General features: G+C 38.2%; 1 protein-coding gene across 3 annotated transcripts in view; it reads left to right on the top strand.

The window, feature by feature from the left end:
- The window catches only part of DDX27 (DEAD-box helicase 27), a 36,539-nt gene that overhangs the window by 8,324 nt on the left and 1,343 nt on the right, over positions 1–26,872 (top strand). For 2 of the 3 annotated variants that reach the window (XM_072633599.1, XM_072633598.1), the window contains 19 exons: positions 7,858–8,004; positions 18,503–18,562; positions 18,822–18,987; positions 19,318–19,364; positions 19,518–19,601; positions 19,744–19,849; positions 20,708–20,881; positions 21,427–21,577; positions 23,055–23,154; positions 23,300–23,441; positions 23,561–23,714; positions 23,942–24,023; positions 24,170–24,347; positions 24,928–25,034; positions 25,285–25,375; positions 25,572–25,666; positions 25,756–25,879; positions 26,144–26,231; positions 26,759–26,833. In XM_072633599.1, coding sequence (XP_072489700.1) covers positions 7,972–8,004; positions 18,503–18,562; positions 18,822–18,987; positions 19,318–19,364; positions 19,518–19,601; positions 19,744–19,849; positions 20,708–20,881; positions 21,427–21,577; positions 23,055–23,154; positions 23,300–23,441; positions 23,561–23,714; positions 23,942–24,023; positions 24,170–24,347; positions 24,928–25,034; positions 25,285–25,375; positions 25,572–25,666; positions 25,756–25,879; positions 26,144–26,231; positions 26,759–26,833 — 2,057 coding nt within the window. In that variant the 5' untranslated portion in view covers positions 7,858–7,971. Of the gene's footprint in view, positions 1–5,905; positions 6,863–7,857; positions 8,005–18,502; positions 18,563–18,821; positions 18,988–19,317; positions 19,365–19,517; positions 19,602–19,743; positions 19,850–20,707; positions 20,882–21,426; positions 21,578–23,054; positions 23,155–23,299; positions 23,442–23,560; positions 23,715–23,941; positions 24,024–24,169; positions 24,348–24,927; positions 25,035–25,284; positions 25,376–25,571; positions 25,667–25,755; positions 25,880–26,143; positions 26,232–26,758; positions 26,834–26,872 lie in introns of those variants that run through there. The other variant, XM_072633597.1, reaches the window with a different exon arrangement.

The raw sequence follows: 26,872 nt of genomic DNA, 5'->3' as shown, positions 1-26,872 counted from the left end.
GAAGCAGGCACTGTGGAGTGCTTAGAGCTTGTTGTGTTCATCCTTCGTTGCTGAAGAAGACCATGCCATCAGAGAAATGATGACATGACTTGTACTTGACTTGGTTTTGAGTGAGAGAGGGCTGTGCAGATCACCAGCCTCACTTCTCCTCCAGAGCCATCTGAATCCAGTGACCAGATATTCATCAGGATGACTGGAGATGACCCAGGATGCACTGGGAGACTGTGGGCCCTTTAGGCCAAAGTCTTTGCAGGTACTCACTTCGGGTAAGGTAATACTCATTCATAGAATAGACCTGTTTAAGAAGTAGCCAGGGCATGGCCCCTTTAATGAGGCCAAGAAAAAGAAAGACTTCAGGCTGGGAGGGAAACAACAACCATTACTATTGATGATCACTCTAATGCGAGGAGGGCCCAGAAGAGCCTTTAGACAGGCGCCCATTGGCATCCCAGCTTCAGAGTGCAGTAGGTGTAAGGTTTTGGGAAAGGGAAGGGAAGGGAAGACATGGGAAGACTTCAGGCTGGGAGGGAAACAACAACAGTTACTACTGATAATCACTCTGAAGCTAGGAAAACTTTCACAAAGTCAAAGAGATGGGAGACCAAATGTTATGTATGGGGAACAGCAAAAAAGTAAATTTGGTTGGATTGAAGAGTAAATGAAAGGAGTGATATACAGCCCTAGGAAGATAAGTTGTAGGCAGAGATTGTTAAGCTTTAAATAACAAAGAGAAATTTACCCTTTATTCTAGAGGTGAAAGGGAATGATACGGTCAGGTCTGAACCTGAGGAGTATCACTTTGATAGCTACATGGATGGATTATAGAGGGGAGAGACTTGAAGTAAGAAGACCAATAGGAAGTTAATAAAATATGACAGCAAGAGGTGATGAGGGCCTGAATTAGAATCGGGGACATATAAGTAGAATGAAGGGACAAACAGTAAAGATATTGTGGAAGTAGATTTGACAAAACTTGGTAACTGACTGGATATAGGGATAGGAGTGGGGTTGAATAATGAAGAGTTGAGGATGCTTCTGAGATTGTCAAGCTGGGGTGACTGGGAGGATTTCCCTGACAGAAAGCCATGAACTTTAGGAGAACGATAATGAGTTCTGTTTTGGACAAATAATGAGTTTGAGATGTCTGCAGGATGTATAGTTTGAATCATCCAAATGACTAACCGAATGGGCCAATTCAGCCATTTAGGAGAGAGGACATCACCTACAGAAGTCATAGGACAGAGTAGATTGGTACTAATCTATTTACATTTTCTCAGTTACTGTCTATCATGTAACCAGATATTCATTTTTAAGATAGTTTGAGTTTTTAGTGCAGATGGTGAGTAAGGAAGAACTCAAAGCTGATTAATTCATTTACAAATTAAAGTGACCTCTTTAGCCTGATATTATGAAATCTACATTTGCGATAGCTATAGTATACTACAGAAAATAGTATTACTGTATTAACTGTTGTCTTTGTATAAAACTTAACATCTCACAATAAAAAAATCCTGAAATGAGTAGCTTTCAAATGTTGTTACAGCTTTGTTGACCCATCTATAATGAAACTTGGGGCTTCTGTTTGGTTGTTAATACCTGACACCAAGGGTAATCCAATTCAATAAATATTTATTAAGGCATAGAGATGTGAGACATTGTGCTTGGAGTGGTATACATGTAAACAAAAATCAAACAGGTCCTGCACACAGGAAACTTCACTAAAGTTTTGGGGAGGGGCACATTAAGCATAAATTAAGGTAAGGAGATATAAAAGTCTATATTAGGAGAAAAAGAGCCCAGTCTTAAAACCTAGGGGAGGAGAAAATGTATAGAGAGTGGAGGTATTCCGCAATGTTAAAAACTTCATAAGTCAAGTAGAATGAGGTCTAAAAAAAGGTCATTACATTTAGGATTTAAGAGCTCTTCCCAAGAATAAGAAAAAAATAGGTTGTGAAGAACTCAACATTTCTTTGAAGCTCAAGAATTTAAGATGTGGCCCTTCTGTAGAATATGAAATTGTAAATTAATATAAATCTTATAAAATAAAAATCATTTTAGGAATATCTCACTGAGAAAAGTGATTATTAACAACCAATGATCTGGGGAGATCCAGAGTTCCCCTCTTTTCCTAATGTCCTGATTTTAAAAGTTTGATTTTTTTTCATATTTTAAAAGTTTATTTATCATTCTATGGAATTAGTGGTGGAACTTAGCACACATTTTTGATAGGAAAAACAATATTCAATTATGTTGTTTTTGATTCTTCCCTTATTCTCACTTCTCCTAAATAGTCATCAAGTTCTGTCTCTTCTATTTCCAAAACACCAGATATCTTTTATATCTATCCATTTTCTTTTCCTGCTACTTCTACCTTACTATAGTACTCATTACTATTGCCTTGGACTTCAGTAGCCTTCAAATAAATTTTCCCATTTGTGACTGTTATATGAAATAAGCACATATTTAGTAATGTTACTCTTCTGCTCAAAACTCATGGTTCCCCATTGCCTATTGAGTAACTTTAGAACTTTTTAAAAAATTGTTTATTTTTAGTTTTCAGTTTACTTCCATAAGTTTTAAATTTTCACCCCCTCTTTGCCTCTTCCCTCCCCAAGATAGCATGAAATATGATATGGCTCTACACATACATTCCTATTAAATACATTTTCATATTAGTCATGTTGCTTAGAAAAATTATAACAAATGGGAGAGAACATGAAAAAGAAAAACAAAACAACACACAAAAAAGAAAATAGTTTGCTTCACACTGTTTTCCAATTCCATAGTTGTTTACATATGGATGGCATTTACCATCATGAGTTCTTTGGAATTGTTTTAGGTCCTTGCATTGCTGAGAAGGGCTAAGTCTATTAAAATCAGTCATCGCACACTGTGGCTGTTTCTGTGAACAATGTTTTCCTGGTTCTGCTCACTTCACTCAGTATCAGTTCATCTAAGTCTTTCCAGGATTTTCTGAAGTCCTCCTCTTCATCATTTCTTATAGCACAATAGTATTCCATTACATTCATATGCCACAATTTGGTCAGCCATTCCCCAATTGATAGGCATCTTCTCAACTTTCATTTTTTGGCCACTACAAAAAGAGCTGCTATAAATATTTGTGTACATATGGGTCCTTTTCCTATTTTTATGATCCCTTTAGGATGAAGCCCTAGAAGTGGTATTGCTGAGTGAAAGGGTATGCACATTTTTATAGCCCTTTGGGCATAGTTCCAAATTGCTCTCCAGAATGGTTGGACCAGCTTACGGCTCTACCAACCATGAATTAGTGTTCCAACTCTGCCACATCTTCTCCACCATGTATCATCTTCCTGTTTTGTCATTTTAGCCAGTCTGATAGGTGTGATGTGGTACCACAGAATTGTTTTGATTTGCATCTCTCTAATCAATAGTGATTTAGATCATTTTTTCATATGATTATAGATAGTTTTAATTTCTTCCTCTGAAAACTGCCTGTTCATATCCTTTGACTATTTATCAATTTGGGGGATGACTTGTATTCTTGCACATTTACTCAGTTCTTTATATATTTTAGAAACGAGGCCTTTATCAGAGATACTAGTTGTAAAGATTTTTTCCCAGTTTTCTGCTTCCCTCCTAATCTTGGTTGCATTGGGTTTGTCTGTGCAAAAACTTTTCAATGTAATGTAGTCAAAATCATCCATTTTGCATTTCATAATACTCTATCTCTTTTTTGGTCATAAATTCCTCCATTCTCCATAAATCTGATTTCCTTGCTCCCTTGATTTGTTTATAGTATCAGCCTTTACACCTAGATCGTGTAGCCATTTGGACTTTATTTTGGTATACGGTAACCAGCATTGATCTATACCCAGTTTCCACCACACTATTTTCTAGTTTTCCCAGCAGTTTTTGTTAATCAGTGAGTTTGTAACCCAGAAGCTGGTGTCCTTGGGTTTCTCAAACAGTAGACTGCTATAATCATTTGACTACTGTGTCTTGTGTACCTAACCTATTCCAGTGATCTACCTCTCTGTTTCTTAGCCGGTACAAAGTAGTTTAGATGACTGCTGCTTTATAATACAATTTGAGATCTGGTATGGCTAGGCCACCTTCCCCAGAATTTCTTTCCATTAATTTTCTTGACGTTCTGGGCCTTTTGTTCTTCCAGATGAATTGTGATATTATTTTTTCTAAGTCTATAAAATAATTTTTTGGTAATTTGATTAGTATGGCACTGAATAATTAAATCAATGTAGGTAGAATTGTCATTTTTATTATGTAAGCTTGGCCTATTCACGAGCAACTGGTGTTTTTCCAATTATTTAGATCTGATCTTATTTGTGTGAAAAGTGTTTTGTAATTGTGTTCATATAATTCCTGGGTTTGTTTTGGCAGGTAGACTCCCAAATATTTTATAATGTCTACAGTAATTTTAAGTCGAATTTCTCTATCTCTTGCTGTTGGGCTTTGTTACTAAGATATAGAAATGCTAATGATTTTTGTGGGTTTATTTTATATCCTTTGCTGAAGTTGTTTATTGTTTCAAGTAGTTTTTTTACTTGATTTTCTAGGATTCTCTAAGTATATCATCATATCATCTGCAAAGAGTGATAACTTAAATTTTTCTTTGACTATTCTAATTCCTTCAATTTCTTTTTCTTCTCTTATGGCTAAAGCTAACATTTCTAGTGCCATATTGAACAACAATAATGGTGATAATGGACATCCTTGTTTCACCCCTGGTCTTATTGGAAATGCATCTAGCTGATCCCCATTACAAATGCTTGCTGAAGGTTTTAGGTAGATGCTACTTATTATTTTCAGGAAGGCTTCATTTATTCCTGTGCTCACTAGTATTTTTAATAGGAATAGGTGTTGTATTTTTTCAAAAGATTTTTCTGCATCCATTGAGATAATCGTATGACTTCTGTTAGGTTTGTTGCTGATATGATCAATTACACTGATAGTTTTCCTAATAAAAAGTTTGGCTCTCTTGAAGGATATAACTGATAATGAGATTGGACACACTTTCTTGTTCACCCAGGTGGGGTAGCCATTGTGTTCTCCTCAGATCTGGATGGGGATAAATTGTTTGAATAGATTGCCCAAGGCTGGGGGTAACTCAAGAAATAAATGATATAATCAAAGTTTAGGTCCAGTCCCTCGTTGTAATATTCACTCTCTCATTAACTGTTAACTAATCAAAGTTGATTGCTACCCTTAGGAACACCTCCCCCTCCTTCCCCCCATGGCCATATAAGCCATAAGCCCTTTTTCATGATTGTCTTTGGACTAAGAGATACCAAGTGTAGATACCAAGTGTTCATTCTTTTATTAGTAAGCATGCTGGCATATTAATAAAATGATGAAATTTTCAGAAATTATGTCTCTTAAAACCTTTTTAAATATCACGTCATATAGATATAAAACAGAGGACTAAGACTAAGTAGCCTTGGATTTAGTTTCCTTGATTTATGTTGGTACCAGTTACTTATCATTTTTGAGCATATGCTAGGTTCTTTATAGCACCTGGTTTTTGTTTTTAAGCAATTTATAGTTTAATGCTCATATGGTGGCCACAGAGCCTGAATTTTCCAAGAGACTCATAATTTCAAGAAAGGAATATACGATATTTCTAATTTGGTTAGAAATATCCTAGTAGACCTTGTGCTCTGATTTTGTTTTTGGAAAATATAGCCCCTCAGTTCTCATTACTTTTCTTAAAAAAAAAAAATCCCACACATACATCACTGTGATGGTTCATTTTCAATATTACAGCTTAGCAAACTTCAAGGGAGAACCATAGAATGAGACAACTGCTAAAAGATTAAGACCAGCGGTTGTCACCATCGGGTAAATGTGGAAGCTGTCCACATAGCTTCCGGCTTAGAGAAGAGGAAGAGGTGGTCGCTCGTGTGGTGGTCCGCGGCCGATCCCCTCCGTAACCTTCCGCCTGGGCCTCCGTTCTCTACTCTGTGAGAGGAGGAGGCTGGCCTTGACGAGCGCTGTCTGTGGCCACCTGCCACTCCGGCTCCCGGCTGGGGGGGCACCAGCAGACAAGCCGTGGCCCCGGTCTGAGGGAAGGACTGTGCCCAAGGTGGAGGGCTCCACCACAGGGAATATTTGGTTACCGATTCTCTCCCCTCGAGAGGAGAAAGATTTGAGGCAAGGAGAGCAACAGTAAGTTAAGGAAACGTCGCAGCTGGAAGTGCCGGGGCCCGAGCGGGGGCTGCGGTCTGGTCATCAGGCCGAGGCGGCCGTCCGCCGGGACCCTCCCTCCCCCGTCTTCCTCACTGGGCCCAGTGCCGGGCACACAGCAGGGCCTTCCGAAGGGCTCGGTGACCGCCTGCAGCCCTTCCCTTCCTCCGCGTCCTCCCTTCTGCGGGCTGCTCTCTCCCTCATCGGTTAGAACGAGGGCACTGATTTACAAATCAAGCCACAAACCCTCGCCCTCCCAAGAGGCCGCATCGGCCCAATTAACCGGACACCCTTCTCCCCCCACGCTTTTTTGACTGAAGCAAAGGCCCGCAAGAGCGGAGGTTCCGGCACAGAATTGCGTGCCGCTACGGCGCCTGCGCAGACTTGGAAGCCTGGACGTAACTTGCGTAAGAAAGGAAAGAGCCTTTGCCACCTCCGCCCCCACCTTTACTCCCAACACACGCAGCCGCCCGCCCTGCTTCCGCGCATGCGTAAATCGACGGTGGCCGAAGAGAGGAAATGGGTGGTGACTGAAGCGGAAGTGCAGGCGGCTCTCCACGCTACGGGAAGGATTTGTGGAAGCACCATGCTGCAGGGTTTAGACTTGGTCGGGACTATTGGGGAAGACTATGAGGGGCCCCTGGAACCAGAGTCCGACAGCGGAGATGATGAGGAAGAGGTAGGGTGTGTGTAGGTTGCTTCTCCGGGACGCAGCTTGGTTCAGTGGAAAAAAGTGCTAGGACTTTAGGAAACGAGTGGGTTCGAGTAAGATCGGGGGGCGGGGACTGCTTCCTTTTCGAGTCTGGCGCTTAGGTGGTGCTCAAGACGGCTTGTCGATGCATCGGTGCAAACATTGACCTTACGGCTTCCGAACACCGGGCCCTGTTCCCCAGGGGTGGGGGTGGGAGAGGGAATGGCTGGTGATGCGGTCCGTATCATACACACACCCCATCGTCGGGTGTAAGGTGAGTAGTGACACCTGCGTTACAGAGTTGGTGAACAGTGCGTGCCTGGTCAAGGTGCAGGTTGCTTTGGAAAGTCAGAGCGACGAGAGGAATTAGTGTTACAGGAAATGGCTTATTGACTAGGTCTTTACAGTTGGGTAGAATTTCAGGTGTCCCAGTGAGTAGAGGGCCACACCTGGAGTTCAAAGCCAGCCTCAGACGCTAACTGGCTGTGTGACCCTGGGCAAGTCACTTAGCCCAGTCTGCCTCAGTTTCCTCATCTTTTAAATGAGCTGGAGAAGGAAATAGCAAACCTCTCCAGTGTCTTTGTGAAGAAAACCCCACACAGGGCGGGAACAGTGGTTCATGACCAAAACATCTAAACAGCAAAAGAATTTCAGCAGGTGAAGATATCTGATATAGGAAGGCATTCCAGCCTTGTAAAACCTTACCGAAGACACAGAAATAGGGAAGTTTGAGGAAAGGTAAAGCAGGTAAGTACTTTGAAGCAAGTCTTGAGAGACAGTGTTAACCTGATTATGGAGGGCTTTTTTCAAATTTTATTTCATACAGATATATTTAGTGAACTTCAAGGGAAAGGTTAAAATTTGTTTAAGAAAAAAATAAAGGTTTCACGTTAGAATGAGATTGCTTCCATCTTCTAGTCTTCCCATATCTAAACTCTGTTGAGCACCAATTCTGGCATGAATTCCCCCCTTGTTCTTTTCAGGAGCCCATTGTGCTGGGCAGAAAAAAGCAGGCATTGCGGAAGAATAGGAGTGTTGATTTCAATCCAGACTTTGTTTTTACTGAGAAAGAGGGAGCATATGATGGAAGCTGGGCTATGGCTGATGTTATGAGTCAACTCAAGAAAAAGGTGAGTTTTGAAGTGATTGGGAAATTTAAGAGAGTGGTCCTGATTTATTTGGGGATCAAAAGAATGTGTTCCAGGACCAGAATATTAGTTACTTGCCATTCATCATTCCTGTAGCCAATAGACGTGAGTTCCATTTGGAATTATGCTATGAATTTTTAATGATAAAATTTTATTGATAGCTTTTATTTTACTTTACCTATATTTACTAATATATCCCTCTCCCTTATTCTCCCTCTTTCTCTAGAGAGTAATCCTCTTTTAACCAAAAAAAAAAAACCAAAACAGAGAACTAGTTTTAGGGAAACTAGCCAAAATATCAAAAAAGTTTGATGTTGTATGAGGTGTTTCACGCTCAAAGCCCCCTACTTCTGCAGATAAACAATGGGGAAGAGTTGCCTTCTTGTTTCTCTTCTTTGGGGGCCAAGCTTGAATTGCAGGATTCAGTTTTGAATGCTTTTTAAATTTGTTGTCCTTTCTGTTTCTCACTTTGTATCAATTTGTATAAGCCTTTCTATGCTTCTATCACATTTTTTCCATCACATTTTTCATTTCTTATGTGTCCTGGGAATTTTTAATGTTTCTTTGTTGAATTGTGAAAGGAACTCGTTTTCTTTGTTACAAACCATATAGTTTTAAAAAATGTATTTTTGTTGTTAAAATCACATTCCTTTCTGAATATATCCTATCTTACTGAGAGAGTTTTGCCCCCCCCCTCTTTTTTTTTTCGCATTTCTTTTTTTACTTAGTGTTCCATCTTATCTCCTTTATTCCAGTCCTTCCCTGGCCCATTGAGAAAGCAAGCAGTATGATAACCATTAGATATGTGAAGTTATGCCAACACATTTCCATATTAGCTGTGTTCCTCCCCCCAAAAAAAGGAAGATTAAAGAAGTGAAAAAAATGTACTTCAATGTACTCTCAGAGTTCATCAGTTCTCTTTATGGAAGCCAGTAGCACTTTTCATCATGAGTCCTTTGGAACCCTTGTGGATCATTGTATTGATCAGAGTAGTCAAATCTTTCGCAGTTCGTTATTGTTACAATATTGGTGTTACTATGTATAATGTTTTCCTGGTTCTGCTCACTTTAACTTTGCATCAGTTCACATAGTCTTCCTAGATTTTTCTGAAACCATCCTCTTATCATTTCTTAGAGCACAATGGTATTGCGTCACAATCATACACCACAAGTTGCTCAGCCATTCCCCAGTTGATGGACATTCCCTTGATTTATGATTCTTTGTCATCACAAAGAGCTACTATAATTTCTATAGTCATTAGTACTTTACATCATTTTTTTCATATAACCTTTGTATTCCTGTGCTTGTTCATATCCTTTGAGCATTTATCAATTAGGGAATGGCTCTTATTTTTATAAATTTAATCAGAGAAACAGTTTCCTACTTACCATATAATTTTGGCTGCATTGGTTTCGTTTATGCAAAAACTTTTAAAATTTCACGTAATTAAAATTAGCTGAGTTGAGTAAGGGAGAAGAAGGGGTTGTGCAACTGATCAGAAGGAGATTACAGGCTTCCTTTCCTCTCAGGCACTGGGTACAAGACTCTGTTGCATTGCTCATATTGGATTTGGGGTTACAGTCCTGGTTCCAAGTTCAAGAGCTCGAGTGAAAGCTCTGGTACATCAGAGCTTGAGGCCTTAGGGAAGTGGGAACCTTGTTCACAGTTCCTTGTGGTTGTTCACAAAGCAGAGCCTGGGCCAGGAAAGTAGTAAACACACCTGTCCTTATGTCATACCACCTTGGAAGAACTGAAAACTTTCTTCCCCCCAGCATCCCTCTTTCCCCAAAACCAAACTAGCTCTGAAAATGGCAGCATGAGAAACCTGAAGCTTGGACAGTGTGCCCAGTCTGCCTCTCCCCTCCCCCCAAGAGTAAAGCCAAAATTAATATAAAGCAGAAATCAAGAAGTAGGATAGAAAAATCAGCAAACAGCTAAAAAAGATCTTGACCAGACAAAGTTACTGTGGCAACAGGGAACATCCAAACAAACTCAGAAGAAGACAACAAAGGTAAAATTTGCCACATCCAAAGCCTCAAAAAAACCCCCAAAAATGTGAATTGGTCTTGGGCACAAAAAGAATTCCTGGAAGAGCTCAAAAAAGATTTTAGAAATCAAGTAATAGAGGTAGAAAAAAATTGGGAAAAGAAATGACAGTGATGTAAGAAGATCATGAAAAAAGAGTCAACAGCTTGGTAAAGGAGGCATAAAAAATACTGAAGAAAATAATACCCTGAAAATAGGCCAAATGACCAAATGTCAAAAGAGACATAAAAATCTACTTAAGAGAATGCCTTACAAAGCAGAGTTGACCAAATGGAAAAAGATACACTTAAGATTCACTTAAGAGAAGAATGTCTTGAAAAGCAGAATTGGACAGTTGGAGGAGGAGGTACAAAAGCTCAATGAAGAAAATAATTCTTTAAAAATTAGAATTGGGCAAGTAGAAGTTCATAGCTCTATAAGATATCAAGATACCAAAAAAAAAAAAATCAGAAGAATGAAAAATTAGAAGAAAATGTGAAATATCTCATTGGAAAAACAACTGACTGGGAAAATTGATCCACAAGATATAATTTAAAAATTGTTGTATTACCTCTAGGGCCATGATCAAAAAAAAAGATGCTACATGTCATATTTCAAAAAATTATCAAGGAAAATTACTCTGATATTCTAGAACCAGAGGGAAAAATAGAAATTGGAAGACTCCACTGATCACCTCCTGAAAGAGATCCCCCAAATGAAAACTCCCAGGAATATTGTAGTCCATTTACAGAGCTCCCAGGTCAAGGAGAAAATATTTTTAAAAATTGATTTATATTTATTTTTAGTTTTCAACATTCACTTCCTTGAGATTTTGAGTTCTAAATTTTCTCTTTGTCCTTTTCTTCCCTGCTTCCCAGATAACATTCAGTCTGATTAGGCTATACATATCTGTTGAAATTAAACATTTTCACATTAGTCATATTGTAAAGAAGAATTAAAAATTAAACATATTTTCACGTTAGTCTTGTTGTAAATTAGAATTATAACCGATGGGAGAAACCATGAGGAAGAAGAAACAAAAACTACAAAAGAGAAAATAAATGGTATGCTTTGATCTGCATTAAGACTCCATAGTTCTATTCCTGGATGTGGATAGCTTTTCCATTATGAGTCTTTTGGAGTTGAATTAGATCCTTGTGTTCTTGGGAAGAGCTGAGTGTGTCAAAGTTAGTCTCACACAGTATGACTGTTACTGTGTACAGTGTTCTCCTGATTCTGCTCACTTAACTCATCATCAGTTCATGTAAGTCTTTCCAAATTTTTCTGAAGTCGGCCTGCTTATCATTCTTATGGAACAATAGTATTTCATCACATCCATATGCCACAAATTGTCTTTCCATTCCCCAATTGATGGGCATCCCCTCAGTTTCCAATTCTTGGCCGCTACAGAAAGAATGTCTATAAATGTTTTTGTACACATAAGTCCTTTTCCCATTTTTATGATCTCTTTGGGATACAGCCCTAGAAGTGGTATTGTTGGGTCAAAGGGCATTCACAGTTTTATGTAGCCATTTGAGTAGAGTTCCAAATTGCTCTCCAGAATGGTTGGATCAGTTCAGAACTTTTAGGAGACTATATTGTAAGCAGCTAGAAAAAAACCAGTTCAAACATAATGGAGCCAAGGTCAGGATCACAAGAGATTTAGTAGCTTCCAAATTAAAGGACCAGAGGATGTGAAATGTTCTAGAGGGCAAAGGAGCTTAATCAAGTAAGAATTACCTATCCTGCAAAAACTGAGTATAATCCTAAATGAGAAAAAACATATTCAATGAAATAGAAGACTTTCATGTATTCCTGATGAAAAGATCAGAGAGCTGAGTAGAAAATTCGACTTTAAAATACAAGACTCAAAAGAAGCATAAAAAGGTCAATGGAAGAGAGAAATCACAAGGGTTTCAGTAAGGTTAAGCTGTTTACATTCCTGCGTGGGAAGATGGTACTTGTAACTCCTAAGAACTTTTTGATTCTTGAGACAATTAGAAGGGATATACATAGAGGGCTGTGGGTGTGAATTGAATATGATGGGATGATTATCTAAAAAAATACAGTTAAGGGGTGAGAAAGAGGAATGCATTGAGGAAAGGGAGAGTTATAATGGAGTAAGTTATCTGACATAAAAGAGGCATCAAAGAGCTTTTACAGAGGAAGGGAAGATGGAGGAAGTTGGGAAAGGAGCACATGAACCTTACTGTCTTTAGAATTGGCTCAAAGAGGCAGTAACATATGCGTTTAGTTGGGTATTGGAATTTATCTTACCCTACAGGAAAGTTTGAGGGGGAGGAGATAAAAGAAGAGGGGGTGGGTAGGGCTGATAGATGGGAGAGTGGATTGGGGGAGGTGATAGTCAGAAGAAAAACACTTTTGAGGATAGACAGGATGAAGAGAGAGAGAATGGGATAAATGGGGAAAATACTGAGGGAAATACAATTAGTAATTGTAACTGAAAAAATATTTACAGTATCTCTGAGAAAAGCCTCATTTCTTAAATATACCAAAAATGGAGCCAAATTTATAAGAATACAATTCATTCCCTAATTGATAAATGGTCAAAGCATATGGATGGGCAGTTTTCAGATAAAGTTATCAAAGCTATCTATAGCCAGATGAAAAAATGCTCTAAATCACCATAGATTAGAGAAATGCAGATTAAAACAACTATCAGATTAGCTGATATAACAGAGAAGGAAAATAACAAATGTTGGAGGGGATGTGGAAAAATTGGGACACTGATGCACTGTTGTTGGAGTTGTAAGCTGTTCCTCCCATTCTAGAGAGCAGTTTAGAACTCTGCCCAAAGGGCTATAGAACTGTGCATATCCCCTTTGATATACCCTTTGACTCAGCATTACCGTTTCTATGTCTGTATCCCAAAGAGAATAAACAAAGGAAAAGGACCCATATGTCCAAAAAAATTAGAGCAGCTCTTTTAGTAGTGGCAAAGAATTAGAAATTGAGGGGTTGCCCCTCCATTGGGAATGACTGAACAAGTTATGGTGTATGATTGTATTGGAATATTATTGTGCTATGAGAAATGATGAGCAGGATGCTATCAGAAAAACCTAGAAAGACTTACATGAATTGATACAGTGAAACAAGTAGAACCAGGAGAACGTTGTATATAATAATATTGTATGATGATCTACTGAATGATTTAGCTGTTCTCAGCAATACAGTGATCCGAGAAAATTCTGAAGAACCTAAGATGAAAAATGTGATCCATTTTCAAAGAAAGAACTGATGGAGTCTGATTATAGATTGAAGCAGAATAAACTTTCATGTTTCTTTTGGTGTGTATTTTCTTTCATAACATGACTAATATAGAAAAATGTTTTGCATGACCATACATGTATAACCTAAATTAAATTTCTTGCCTTCTCAGTGAGGGAGGGTGGAAGGGAAAGAAAGGGGAAGAATTTGGAGCTCAAAATTTAAAAAAAAGCTGAATGTTCAAAATTGCTTTTATATGTAATTTGGAATAAAAATAAAATATTAAATAAAACATAATTTGAATGCTATGCCATTTGGTTGAATATTGATATTACTAAATGGTAGCATTTAGCAAAATATAGTTTCCTTGATTATCTCTTTGAATTAGGTCTATTTTTGCCTTTGCTTTGTCTGATATCATTCTTGCTACCCCTGCCTTTTTTATACTTCCACTGAAGCATAATAGAGTCAGCTTCAGTCTCTTCTTTTAATTCTATGTGTGTCTTTCTGTTTCAAGTGTTTCGTCCAAACAGTATTTAATCATTCTTGTATCTGCTTCCATTTTATGAATGAATTTATCTTTTTCGCATTCACAGTTACATTTACTATTTTCCTTCCTCTTATTTTCTTCTGTTTATCCTCTCTCTCTCTTTCTCTCTCTCTCTCTCTCTCACACACACACACACACACACACACACACACACACACCCACCCACCCCATTTCTCTCTCTTTCCTTCTACCCCTTTTTAAACCTTTCCTCTCCTCTAAAGTCTGTTTTAATCTGTCTTTTCCTTTCTCTTTGCTCCTTCCCCTCCTTCTTCCTTGTTGGGTAAGATAGATTTCTATAACAACTCTGTGTGTGTGTGTATGTGTATGTGTGTATGTGTGTTTTAACTAATGAAAAGATAATATTGCCTTGAGTTTCTACTGTATTGATTCTACAATGTAATTGTTTTTATGCTGTATTAATTTTGTAATTGAGTTTTCATTTGCCTAAAGCCACCTTATTATAATCTTGAGTTGAGCTTAGGAATTTGGCTTTCCCTCTGAGTTAATTTAAAGGTATAATTAAGAGAAAAGTTGTTGTGTCTCCTAGGATACTTCCAGGATGTCTGTTTGTTATCCTTAAGCTACATAATTTAACTTGGTATCATCCCGGAAAGATATGTCCTCTATTCTTGTCTGTCCTTGTGATTTTAAGGGAAGTTAAATCTCTTTGAAGGAGACACAAGTCTGGTAGTTTTGATCTTCTAGCAAAGATTACAAGATGCAGATAGGTCCCATAAATCGACATTCCTTAATTGTCAGTGAGGAGTGTGATTAGCCTCACTGAAATGCCATCCAATTTTTCTTAATATAGCTAGTCATAGTATTCCATGACTACCAAGACCCTCTTCTTGTGCGTCAGTAAAGAGAGTCCACTCTTCATTGGGGTCAGCAGCTTTACTGAGGCAGACAGTCTGACCCACTGTGTTAACAGTTATGTGCGTTATAAACTGATTTGCTCTGAGTATGTACCTCAGTCTGCCTTTATTAAGTTTATTTGAGATACCAGTTCAGATGAGAGTGGGATTCATTTTACTCTCCACTGTAAAAACGCTCCCTTTTATGTAATTTCCCCTGTTCTTACTCCCCTTCCCCCTTCTTACAGTATATCCCTCTTTCTTGCACCTCCACTTTTTTTTTGGAGGGGGAAGGCGAGTCAGTTGGGGTTAAATGACTTGCTCAAGGTCACACAGTAAGCATCTGAGGCTAGATTTAAACTCAGGCTCCAGGGCCAGTGCTCTATTCACTGTGCCACCTAGCTGTCCCCCTCCATTTTTTTTTTTTTGAGATTATTCCAACGTAATCAAGTCACAGATGTGTTTTCTTTTTATGTAGACTCCTTCTGTCTGCCATAATGATAGCATTTTTAGGCGTTACATGTATTTTTCTTCCCATATAGGAATGAAACAGTTTAACCTTAAATCCTTTTATGATTTCTCTTTCATGTTTTTTTTTATGTGTCTCTTGTTGTGTTTGAAGTCAGTTTTTCTATGAAAGTTCCCTATTTCATTAAATGTTTACTTTCCCTCTGAACAATTATACTCAGTTTTGCTGGGTATTTTATTCTTGGTTGTAATCTTCATTCCTTTGCCTCCTGGAATATCATATTCTAAGTCCTCTGCTTATTTAGTGTAATAGCTGTTAAATCTTGCATGATACTGACTGGTTCTATGATATTTGAATTATTTCTCTCTGGCTGCTCACAATATTTTCTCTTTGATCTGAGAACTCTGGGATTTGGCTGTAATATTTCTGGGAGTTTTCATTTTGGGATCTCTTTCAGAAGGTTGTCAGTGGATTCATTTTTTCCGGCTTTCAGGTTTGCTCTCTGGTTCTAAGATATCTGTCTAAATATATCTAAGATATATTTCCTTTGTAATTTCTTGAAATAGGATGTTTATATGCTTTTTAAAATCATGGGGTTCAAGTAGACAATAATTCTTAAATTATCTCCCCTGGATCTATTTTTCAGGTCAGTTGTTTCCCAGTGAGATGTTTCACATTTTTAGGAACATTTCTATTTAAAATTTTGAGTTCCAAATTCTTTCTCCCCTTCTTTCCCCTCCCCAATCTGAGACAGAAAGCAATCAGATATAGGTTATACATCCACAATTATGTAGAACATTTCTACGTGTCATTTTGTACAAGAAGACTCAAAGAAAAAGAATAGGAAAAAGTGAAAAATAGCATGCTTTAGTCTTCATTCAAACGATATTAGTTCTTTCTCTGGAGGTGGATAATATGCTTCATCATTAGTCCTTTGGGATTGTCCTGGATTATTGTTTTGCTGAGAATAGGAAAGTCATTCATAGTTCTTCATCGTACAATATTGTGTTACCGTGTACAGTGTTTCCTGGTTCTGTTCACTTCACTATGCATCCATTCTTGTCTTTCTAGGTTTTTCTGAAATCATCTTGCTTGTCATTTCTTAAAGCACAGTAATATTCCATTACAATCCTATAACACAACTTTCTTAACGCTCCCTCACTTGGTGGGTATCCCTTTGATTTCCAATTCTTAGTCACTGCAAAAAGGGCTTCTATAAATAGGTCCTTGTACAAATAGGTCATTTTCCCCTTATTTTGGGGGGATGTCTTTGGTATATAGATCTGGCAGGGGTATTGCTGGATCAAAGGGTACACACAGTTTTGTAGCCCTTTGGGCATAGTTTCAAATTGCTTTCCAGAATAAAGGTTGGATCAGTTCACAAATCTGACAGTGCATTATTGTCACAATTTTCCCACATCTCTTCCAACATCCTATATTTTCCTTTTTTGTCATATTAGCCAATCTTATAGGTGTGAAGTGGTACCTCAGAGTTGTTTTAACATGCATTTCTCTAATCAATAGTGATTTAAAATATTTTTTCATATGACTGTAGATAACTTTGATTTCTTTGTCTGAAATCTACCTCTTCATATCCTTTGACCACTTATCAATGGGAGAGTGATTTGTATTTTTTTTTTTTACAAATTTTACTCATCTCTAGATATTTGAGAAATGAGGCCTTTATCAGAGATATTTGTTGCCAAATTCCCTTGCCAGTTTTTCTGCTTTCCTTATAATTTGGTTGCACTGGTTTTGTTTGTGTGTGCAAAAACTACATTTTCTTATTTGTTCTTTAGGACCAAGTCCACGGTTGGATTCCAAGGTCATAATCAAATAGCATTCATTTTCTTTTTTTGCTTTTCCATTTATGTTATTTTCATGTTACATATTTTTTTTTGCTGATTCTGTTTATTCTGCATCACTTAGTAAAAGTCATCCTGTGCTTTTATGAATTCTTCCTATTTGTTGATTCTTATAGCATAATATTAATCCATTATTTTTGTGCACCATGAATTGTTTAATCTTATCAAATTTTGGGAACTTAATTTGTTTCTAATTCTTTGCTACCATGAAAAGTGTTGGCTAAAAATAAAAGAAATGAATGAATAAGACATTTCTTTTTTTTTCCTTCACCTCTTTGGGGTACTTATGTAGCAGTGAGATCTTTGGGGCAAATAGATATTTTAGTTACTGTAGTATAAGTAAGAACAACTTTTTAGAATGTTGGGTCACTTCAGAGCTCAGTTAGCTGTGTGTTTGTGTACTTGTCTTCCCACAGCTCCTCAAACATTGACTCCTCCCATCTTTTTTCATTCTTGCCAATTTGTTGGAGTGAAATAAAACCAGAGTTGTTTGGATTTCATTTTTCTTACTATCAGTGATTTGGGATATTCTTTCATGTAGTTATTAATAGCTTGTGATACTTTTAAAAACCATTTAAAAAATATGTTACTTTATTGGTAAGTTGCTCATCATCTTATGTGTTTGCATTAATTATGTATATATTTCCTGTCAGCCCCTTAGATTTATTTGATGCAAAGATTTTTTCCTGTTTGACAGTTGCCCTTCTTACATGCATTGGTTTTGTTCATGCAAAACCTTTCTAATTTCATGAAATCAAAATGGTTTATTTTATGTTTTGTAATAGCTTTTATCCTTTGTATGAAAATTCTCCCCAGCCATAGTTTGTAAAAGTCACCTGATCTCATTTTCTTGTAATTTTTTGAGGTGTGATCTTTTATATTCATGTTTCATATTCATTTTGTATTCATTGCAGTGTATAATGTGAGATGTTGGTCTAAATCTAGTTTCTACTAAGCTGCTTCCTTGCTTTCATTTTAAAAAGGACTTTCTTCTCCAGCTATCTTATGTTCTTGGTTTATGAAAGATTTGGGTTATTATTGAATTTAGTTGTTTTTGGTTCTTGCTTTACCTGGTTTGTTCCACTATCTGTTTTTCAGATAGTATCGGATGGTTTTGGTGATTCCTGCTTTATGATAGGTTGTCTGGAAGTACTAATCCCCCTTCATTCCATTTGTTCTTATTATTTCCCTTGAAATCCTAGAACTTTTGCTTCTTCAAATGACTTTTAGTGTTATTTTTTTTCTCTGTAAAATACTTCCTTGGTAGCTTGATATCATCTTTAATTTTTATCATTTTTTAAAAATATGTGCACATATATCTTAATGCTATATTATTATCAAATTTTTATATTCATACTACCCAGTGATGAGCAATTAATATTATTTAACATATTTGTTATCATTTCTCTCAAGTGGGTTTTATAATTGTATTTACATAAATCACAATTCTGCCTCACATTATTTTCCTTCAATTTTCTTTTTTTGGTAGAGAGCAGCCACAACACTAGATGACAAGATTGAGAAAGTCCGAAAAAAACGGAAGAATGAGGTGAGAAAGAAGGGCAGGGTGATTTTTTTCATAGTTAAACCCCCAACTTTGCTATCTATCCAGAATCCCTCAATTTTCCTTTAATGCTTTAGTGTGGGAGTTTTTGTGTGTGGATTGAGGCAAAGAAGGTGCTGCTTCTAATGTGTACTATTAGTTATTTAGAACCCATATGCAACTAATAAAGTCTGTTGACCTAAATACCTATTTTCATCCAACTCCAGATTTTTCTCTGACTACAAGGTTCTGATTCCTTTCTCAGGAAAAAGGAGCCAAATCTGGGAAAACAGTAGATGAGAAGGAAGGAAATGAGGGTTCTGAAAAGGAAAACCAAGATGACTCTGAAAGAGAACCTGAGGAAGAGGCAAAAGAGGAAGAATCAGAATCAGAGTATTCATCAGCTGATGAAAACATCCTCACTAAAGCAGGTAAATGTTATGTGGCACAGTCTTGCAAAATGAATTGAAGAGGTCTGTTTCATGTGGGACTTTCTTTCCTAGTCGACTCCTTATTGTATTATTTTCTTTTGGATCCTGTTTTCTGCTCTGCATCCAGTGCTTTTCTTGGAACCTTGTCCCTTCCCCTATTTTTAAATCTTGTCCAGCTGGTTTATGCATCCATTTGTGAGATACTTTCTTTGTGTGACTGAGACTCAGTTTGGGTAAGAAGCCCTTGAATTCCATCCCAGGTCTTAGTGTGCAGGGACAAACAGCAAATAGTACCTATCTCACATAATCATTATTGTCCTTTCTCTGTAGATATGCTGAAGGTGAAGAAAATGAAGAAACAGAAGAAAGGAGAGAAGGTGATAATGGCTTTGGGAAATCTTGATGTTCTGTCTAGATCCTAGAAGACTTTGATCACAAAAGGGTTTTCTGGCTTCTGTATTGTCACCCTTATGAGAATAAGGCCTCTCTTACTGGTTGCTTACTTTAGATAGTCTGTGTTTTCTGTGTAGGAAACAGGTTTTTTTGAAGATGCTTCTCAGTACGATGAGAACCTCACATTCCAGGACATGAATCTATCTCGACCTCTCTTGAAGGTATAAGGCTGTTTTGTGTGCTATAGGTATGAGTAGAGGGGTTGGCTTTGGGTTGTGCAGAAGTACTTGCTTTTTGTAATATGTAGTTTATAGAAGTAGGGATATTCATTCTCCTCTGTCTAATTGAGTTACATCTTCTCAGGCCATTACAGCTATGGGTTTCAAGCAACCTACCCCTATTCAGAAGGCCTGCATACCTGTAGGGCTATTAGGAAAGGATATCTGTGCTTGTGCAGCCACTGGAACAGGTAAGAGATTTGAGAAAAAAGTGGGCGGAGTGATGTTGACATGTGTGACTTGGTAGCCAAGCTTTAGTGGTTGCCATCCATACTGATTTTAAGTATAAAATTCTTAATTACACAGTGTATTCATCTGAATGTGGGTCATATCTCTACAATGACATCTCTTTGAAAGGAAAAAAACCTGAAATATTTATATAAAAATTTAAAAACATTTGTTTTTGTTCATGTATAGCTGTTTAATTTTAAGCACAAGTACTTCTAAATGTCCTCATTTTGAAAATGGGGATTTATTTCATAGGATTCTTGTGAAGATCAAGTGAAATAGTTTGTGTAAAGTGTTTAGTAAAGTGTCAATGGAAGTGTAAAGTGCTTTGTAAATGTCAGTCTTTTTATCCTTATTACTGTTACAGTATTGTTACATTATATTGTATTCAGATTTCATACAAGTCAAATTTGGGAGCCAGGGGTCATCTTTATTTGAACCTATATAGTTTTTTATATGGTGTAGTCAGTTCTTGATTAACAGTGCTTTATTTATTATTCTCTTTAATCTTCCTCACAACTGCAACTAGCTGGTTCCTAATAGTGCCAAACTGAGAAGGCCATTGAGTCCATGATATAAGGGCCTGTATGAGAAAGAAAGTAGGTTTCTAACTGTATTTTGGGGACAAATATTAATTATTTTAGGTCATTTTGTATTATCTAGGTCTTTTCCTTTTTCATTATTGAGTCATCAAGAGTTGATGCCCTTTTCCCTTATTAGGAAACACTCCCATTATCAGATGCAGACCCTCATAAGCTCTGAGTAAGCCTATGCCACTGTTCAACTCTCTCTTTAGTTCTCATTATCTTCTTTCTCTTCAGGTAAAACAGCTGCTTTTGCCCTTCCTGTCTTGGAGCGTCTTATCTACAAACCTCGACAGGCTCCCATAACCCGAGTACTTGTGCTAGTTCCCACTCGAGAATTGGGCATTCAGGTACACTCTGTCACCAAGCAGCTGGCCCAGTTCACCACTGTTACCACCTGCCTTGCCGTGGGTAAGTTGCCTGCTAAAATCTAAAAACATTAAAATAACTGAAATTCCGAAGTAATTCTTTGTTAGTAAAGAAGCATTCACTATGTGGTGGCACCTTAAGTAAAAGTACAAAAAAAGATGTGGTTCTTTTTCTTATTCCATTTCCTTTTATTGTTATGCTTCTGCCAACCACAATTCAGGAAAAAATGCTGTTCACTTTCTGGTTACAAAACACATGGCATCATTTCCCAAGGTTTGAACTTCTTTAAACTTCACTCCACTCCAGACTCCAAATACCACTGAGATTATCAACTGTGGTGCACCTTTATTATTCTAGATGGCATTGCCTTAGTTGTCTATATTATCTCTTAATTTTTATGTTTTGTCATAATTAGTTGATAACCAGGATGGATTAAGGGTGAGAGAGCAGGTCTCCTGCCAACAATTAGTTGTCCTATAGATTGTCAAGTATTTATGAGCTTTCCCTTTAGGATCTTAGATGCTTCACTCTTCAGATATTGTTTCTATTCTAAAGGGTCATGACATCATTGGGCTTCTCTTCCTTAGGTGGCTTGGATGTGAAATCCCAGGAGGCAGCTCTTCGGGCTGGACCAGATATCCTCATTGCTACACCTGGCAGGCTCATTGACCATCTCCACAATTGCCCTTCTTTCCATTTGAGTAGTATTGAAGTACTGATCTTGGATGAAGCTGACAGGTAGTTAGAAAGCTTGAGATTGTGGTGACATTGGGATCCTAAGAACCTGACAGCAACAGCCATAACTCATATTCTCCCTGGTTTCCTGGGTATAGTGCCCACTTTTAAAGAAATATAGAATTTTATTTTGACTTCCATTGACAAGTGTAGATATTCAAACATATGAACTAGAGCATATAAAAAGAAGTAAAACCAACATATACACTTGAAACCCAACAAAAATAATAGTGAATAATGTTTGTAGATGTGTCTGAACCTTGAATTATTAACCATTAACTCATCCTCAAGAGATACATTCTTGTTAATGCAGTAGTCATGTCATGTTTGTATCCCCACTTCTTTTTGATCACTTTCCCTGTGCAAATTTAGCTGATTTTTTGCTGTTAGTGTTGTCTTTATGAGGTAGCATGGCAGTGGATAGAGAGCCAACTTCAGAGTTAGGAGACACAGAGTTAAGTGACTGTGGGCAAGTCACTTTATTTTACTCAGTGCCCCAGGCAAATCTTTTATAACTCTTTGTCAGGAACAGAAGTTTGAGTACCAGGAATTCCTTATACCAATGAACTCTCAGGCCTGACCAGCCCCCTGCACCCAGCCCCACCTTCCCAAAACCAAATTAACTTGTTGCTTCTGGTTCGGCTTTTTTTCTCTCACCTGCTTTGCATCCCCATATTCCTTTGAATTTTTCATATGATGTAGTTATATTCCATTATGTTTGTATGCCATAATTTGTTTGACTTTTCTACGATTTGGAAACTGCTAATTGTTTCCAATCCCTTGCTGTTACAGATAGCAGTGCTAGGATTATTTTTATACAGGAGGTGGGGCTTTTTGTTGTTGTTTTATTATCCTTCTTGGTGTTTAGTTCCAGTTGTGGACACTGATTGTGTTACTTCTGCAGCTTTACTTCTGGACTGCTTTTCAGATAACTTTTTGAAGAAGAGTATTTAGTCATGATCTCCTAAAAACCCAAGAGTGTTTCCTGGCCCTTTTCAGACTTATGTACTTATGAACTAACCAAGATGCATGTAAAGTGCTTTATTATACCTTAAAAGCGTATGTAATTGTGAGCTATTACCATACTCCCATCCTCTTCCCCAGTTAAACCTAGCTAAACTAGCTCTTGATCCATCTGTTACCCCTATTGCAAAATCATATTTCTTGAACAATATCCTTTCTCTTTCCTCTGGGATTATCACCCTTTTTTACCTCTGTAACCCAATATTGGTAAAGGAAACTAAACAAGTCCAACATGTCAGGATACCCTATCATAACACCCTTATGAGAACAGTCATTTATGGGGTTGTTGTTATTTGTATCTTGCTCTTTGAATGTTATTTAAGTATTTTTATTTTTAGATCTTTGTATTTGGGTCTTCCCACCCCCCAGTTTTCCTCTCAAGTCTTGGTCTTTTACTTCTTTGTTTGAGGGCAAGACCCCAACCTATACTTGTCTCACAGTAGTCCTGTTTTCCCAGGATGCTAGATGAGTACTTTGAAGAACAGATGAAAGAAATTATTCAGTTGTGTTCCCACCACCGACAGACCATGCTTTTCTCAGCCACCATGACAGATGAGGTGGGCCTCTCAAGTTCATCTCAGCATGTGTAAACTCAGGTTGGCATGCTGAAGTATCTGGTGTGGGTTTAAGGAAAGGAGAATTGGCTCCAGGGGATCCCCCTTTCTTTTGTAAATGAGCTAGAATTTTTTTCTTGTCTGGTAGGTGAAAGATTTGGCCTCAGTCTCACTAAAGAATCCCGTCCGGATCTTTGTGAATAGCAACACAGATGTGGCTCCATTCCTCAGGCAGGAATTCATTCGAATCCGACCTAATCGAGAAGGAGACCGGGAAGCCATTGTATCAGGTGAGACTTGAGGAACTAGAGAAGATTTGGGGGAAGCTTTCCTTCCGTTCTTTGAGCTTTGGGAGGTGTATGTTACCATGACTGCTTCTTGCTCATAACCTTCCTTGCTTTCTCTTCAGCTCTTTTGACACGAACGTTCACAGACCACGTGATGCTGTTCACCCAGACCAAAAAGCAGGCTCATCGTATGCACATCCTTCTAGGGCTTATGGGGCTACAGGTGGGAGAGCTGCATGGGAATCTCTCTCAGACACAGCGTCTGGAAGCCCTCAGGTAAGATAGGGAGTATCTTGGGAAATGGACCAAGGAACTTCACAGAATTCACATAAGCTTCCCAAGGTGAAATTGGGGACAGGGAAACTTTCTCATTTAGATACAATTACTAGTGTCAGAATTAGAAGCAAAAATTAAGGTCTTCTAACGTTGTGGTGTCCTTTAGTCAATGCTCCCAGTTTAACATTTGCTGGGTCACTCTGATCCTTTCTATTCTTCATTTCAAGGCGCTTCAAGGATGAGCAGATTGACATCCTGGTGGCCACAGATGTGGCAGCTCGAGGCCTAGACATCGAAGGTGTCAAAACAGTGAGACAACTAATCTCTTTTCGCATAGTCCTGAATGAACTTTTATCATTGGTTGGGAGGCCTGGGTTTTTTTTTTGTTTGTTTCTCAATTCCCCTCAGTCATAAGGCTGACTTTGCCTCTATTAAACTCACTTTATTCCTTCCAGGTCATCAACTTTACAATGCCCAACACCATCAAGCATTATGTGCACCGGGTAGGCAGAACAGCACGTGCTGGCCGGGCTGGACGCTCTGTCTCCCTGGTGGGAGAGGAGGAACGTAAGATGTTGAAGGAGATTGTGAAATCAGCCAAAGCACCTGTGAAGGCCAGGATTCTTCCTCAAGGTAGGCACTCTAGATATCGTTCCATCAGGAGTTCTTCCTCTATCCCAGCTCTCTGGAAGAAATAGGAAATTTGACTGTTGGGTCAAAAAATTGGTTTGCATTTGTCTCTGGTTTGTAATTGTCAAAAAAAAATTACGTTAGGTAGAAGTTGAACATCTCTTTATTCTTGATGTGTCTGTTTCTGAGAATAAAAACTACTTTCCATTTATCATCCTAATTGAAATGAGAGAGGCTTAGATCTGTCTTTTTCTTTGAATACCTTTTAGGCTTTCTTTCTTCATTTAAATTTACTTACATGAATCCGTGAGCTCATCATTGTGGGTAATCCATCACTGATACAGATCACAAACCATCCATGCCTTCTCATCCTGTGTGAGTCTTTGTCTTCCATAAGAGGTCTTTCTGTTTTATTAGGTTGTGTGTCAATCCCTTCCTCTTACCACATGAATGACCTACCTCTTTTTTCTAGTTACATCCTTAACGATGGCTTTTGTGCCACTTCTGTGCATCATGGTTGGCCTCTGATTTGTTTGTTGCTGTTTCAGTCATATGCAGTTTTAGTTCTTTCCATCCCACTTAGATGTAATCCTAAAATTCCGAGACAAGATTGAGAAGATGGAGAAAGATGTGTATGCAGTCCTGAGGCTAGAGGCTGAGGAGAAGGAGATGCAACACTCAGAAGCCCAGGTAAGCAGGAGGAGGAAATGGCTCCTTGTCTTTGAGAGGGCACTTATTTTTGTTGGTCTTGTTTTGGTCTTCCATCTAGGAAGCTTGATATTTACATGGGGATCAGGAACCATCTTAGGTGTCAGACTCTCTTCACTGGTGATGTTTTGAGGAATAATGGATGTGTTCAAATAGATGTCTTTATTAGTGGCCAGTTAGTTCACCAATCTGAGCAGGCATGCTCAGGGTTTCATTTCTGTCTTTCTCACAGATAAATACTGCAAAAAAACTCCTAGAGAAAGGGAATGAAGAGCCAGAGCGAACCTGGTTCCAGAGTAAAGAGGAGAGGAAGAAGGAAAAAAGTGAGTTGTGATCAGGCCCTCCTGATAGGTTTTAGGTTCTTAGTCACTCTTTCCATAAGGGACAATAATAAGAATGTGTAAATGGTAGGGACTTTCTTGAAGCAGAGCTTTTTACTTTGTGGTTGTTAACTTCAAGATAGAAATTCCATTGCTTAGGAAACAGCCCTTGAATTTTGTGTCCTTATTCTTTCTTTAGTTGCAAAGGCCCTGCAAGAGTTTGATTTGGCTTTGAGGGGAAAGAAAAAGAGAAAGAAGTTTTTGAAGGACTCCAAGAAAAAGGGAGAAATGACAGTGAGTTGGAGTTTGGATGTCAAGGTCTGGGGAGCTTGGTGGGTTACAATTGTTCAGAACCTTATTCACTTCCCACCCTCCTTCTACAGCCAGAAGAAAGGTCTCAATTTGAGATTCTGAAGTCACAGATGTTTGCTGAGCGTTTGGCTAAGAGGAATCGCAGGGCCAAGAGAGCACGAGCCATGCCTGAGGAGGATCCAGCCCTAGCCCCAGGTAGGTAAACAATGTGTAACTTCACGCCTTAGTGGGTATTACTACAGCCTATAAAGGGATGAATCTGATCAGGTAAGAGTGACCATTTTTTGGAATAGGAGTTATTCTTCCTGTGGTCCTTGGTAAATCAGGCAGGAACATTGTCTGATGCCCAACCAGGATGCCACCACATCAATTTGGACTAAGGGCATTTTTAGGAACCGAGTGAAGAACACACTTCAAGGTACTGGGCCTGAATTTATAACTGAGTGTTTCCCTTTATAGGCAGGAAGCAAAAGAAGCTGAAGAAATCTGTGTTTGATGAGGAACTTACCAACACTAGCAAGAAGGCTTTGAAACAGTATCGAGCTGGGTAGGATTTTAAATCATTTAAAGTTATTCATACAGTGTATACTCAATACACACATGCACATGGCCTTACAATTGAAATGATACATTTAATGAAGAAATGTAGGGTAAAATGACAGCTGCCAAAGCTTGGGAGTCATGTAGAACCCTAAATTTAACTTTACTTACAGTCTAAGCATGTTTTTTGAGTCTGCTGTGAATCCACTTCTGGCATATGTGACAAGCAGGTTGGAATTGTTATTCTTCCTTTAATGCTGACCACCATGTAACAATTTGGAGAAGTAGATAAAAGTTTAGAACTTTAGGACTAATGTCTAGGTTTCATATCTCCACTTTTTTACATAGAAATGAGAAGTAAGGTTTTCCCTATAAATTTACTACGTAAACCAAGGAGAGAAGCTTACCTGGATGGAGCTTTCTCTCTCTATGGTCAAAACATGAAAGTTGCTCTTTTGACTATTGGGAAGAGTTGTGGGGATAAGAATGTTGTCCACAACCCAGCATCCTGCTTGGTTACTATGTTGATCACAGCCCCACCTTTGAAGAACGGAAACAGATGGGATTACTCCACCCAAGGAGAGGAGGAAACTTCAAATCTAAATCCAGGTAAAAGTGGTCTGCTTGGTGATTGAATAAGATCCTGGT

Source organism: Notamacropus eugenii, chromosome 1, assembly GCF_028372415.1.
Source record: "Notamacropus eugenii isolate mMacEug1 chromosome 1, mMacEug1.pri_v2, whole genome shotgun sequence".
Taxonomy (NCBI): Eukaryota; Metazoa; Chordata; class Mammalia; order Diprotodontia; family Macropodidae; genus Notamacropus; species Notamacropus eugenii.
This window is presented reverse-complemented; position numbering and strand designations above follow the sequence as displayed.